Source organism: Calidris pugnax, unplaced genomic scaffold (genome assembly GCF_001431845.1).
Source record: "Calidris pugnax isolate Ruff unplaced genomic scaffold, ASM143184v1 scaffold388, whole genome shotgun sequence".
Taxonomy (NCBI): domain Eukaryota; kingdom Metazoa; phylum Chordata; class Aves; order Charadriiformes; family Scolopacidae; genus Calidris; species Calidris pugnax.
This window is the reverse complement of record NW_015091104.1, coordinates 307,434-308,282: the sequence shown is the minus strand read 5'-3', so window position 1 is coordinate 308,282 and position 849 is coordinate 307,434. Positions and strand designations below refer to the sequence as shown.

Here is an 849-nt window from a genome sequence, read left to right as displayed (position 1 = left end):
GGGAGGGGGGGTTGTGGGGCTGCAACCCCCACCGCTGCCCGGGTGGGCCAGGGGGGCCCCAGCACGGCACTGTGGGGTGGTGGGAGGGCAGCGTGGCACCATCTGTGGGGCAGGGCTGTGGGGTGCCAGCAGGGCAGCGTGGCACCAGCCCCATTGCTCGGCTGTGGGGCAGGGCTGTGGGGCGGGGATGTGGGGCACCAGCCGTGGGGCAGAGCTATGGGGTGCCAGCAGAGCACATGGCAGCAACCCCATTGCCTGGTTGTGGGGCAGAGCTGTGGGGCACCAGCAGGGCAGGATCAATGGGTCAGGGCTGTGGGGTGCCAGCCCCATTGGCCGGCTGTGGGGTGCTGGCTGTGGGGCAGGGCTGTGGGGTGCTGGCTGTGGGGCGGGGATGTGGGGCGCTGGCAGGGCAGCACAGCACCAGGTAGGGCAGGGCTGTGGGGTGCCAACCCCATTGCCCAGTTGTGGGGCAGAGCTATGGGGTGCCGGCAGAGCACGTGGCCCCAGCCCCATTTCCCGGCTGTGGGGCAGAGCTGTGGGGTGGGGATGTGGGGCAGAGCTATGGGGTTCCAGCAGGGCAGGATCAATGGGTCAGGGCTGTGGGGTGCCAGCAGAGCACGGGCCCCAGCCCCATTGCCCGGTTGTGGGGCAGAGCCGTGCCCCACAGCGTTGCAGGCCGAGGTGCCGGTGCCCCCCGTGGGTGCGGGGGGGGGACCGGGTTAATGATTCACCCCCCGCCCGTTGGGCAAGTCCCCGTGGGGGCGCACGTGACCGGGAATGGGCCCCACGTCCCCCCCCCGCGCCCCCATGGACTTCCTCCCGCGCCCCCCGGTAAGACACGGCCCCCTC

At 72.0% G+C, this 849-nt stretch overlaps 1 protein-coding gene across 1 annotated transcript in view; it reads left to right on the top strand.

The window, feature by feature from the left end:
- The first annotated feature begins 722 nt into the window (after positions 1-722).
- SLC4A2 (solute carrier family 4 (anion exchanger), member 2) overlaps positions 723-849 on the top strand; it is a 21,997-nt gene continuing 21,870 nt past the window's right edge. The window contains exon 1 of the mRNA XM_014957993.1: positions 723-831. Within this exon, the coding sequence (XP_014813479.1) occupies positions 723-831 (109 nt within the window). The remainder of the gene's footprint in view (positions 832-849) is intronic.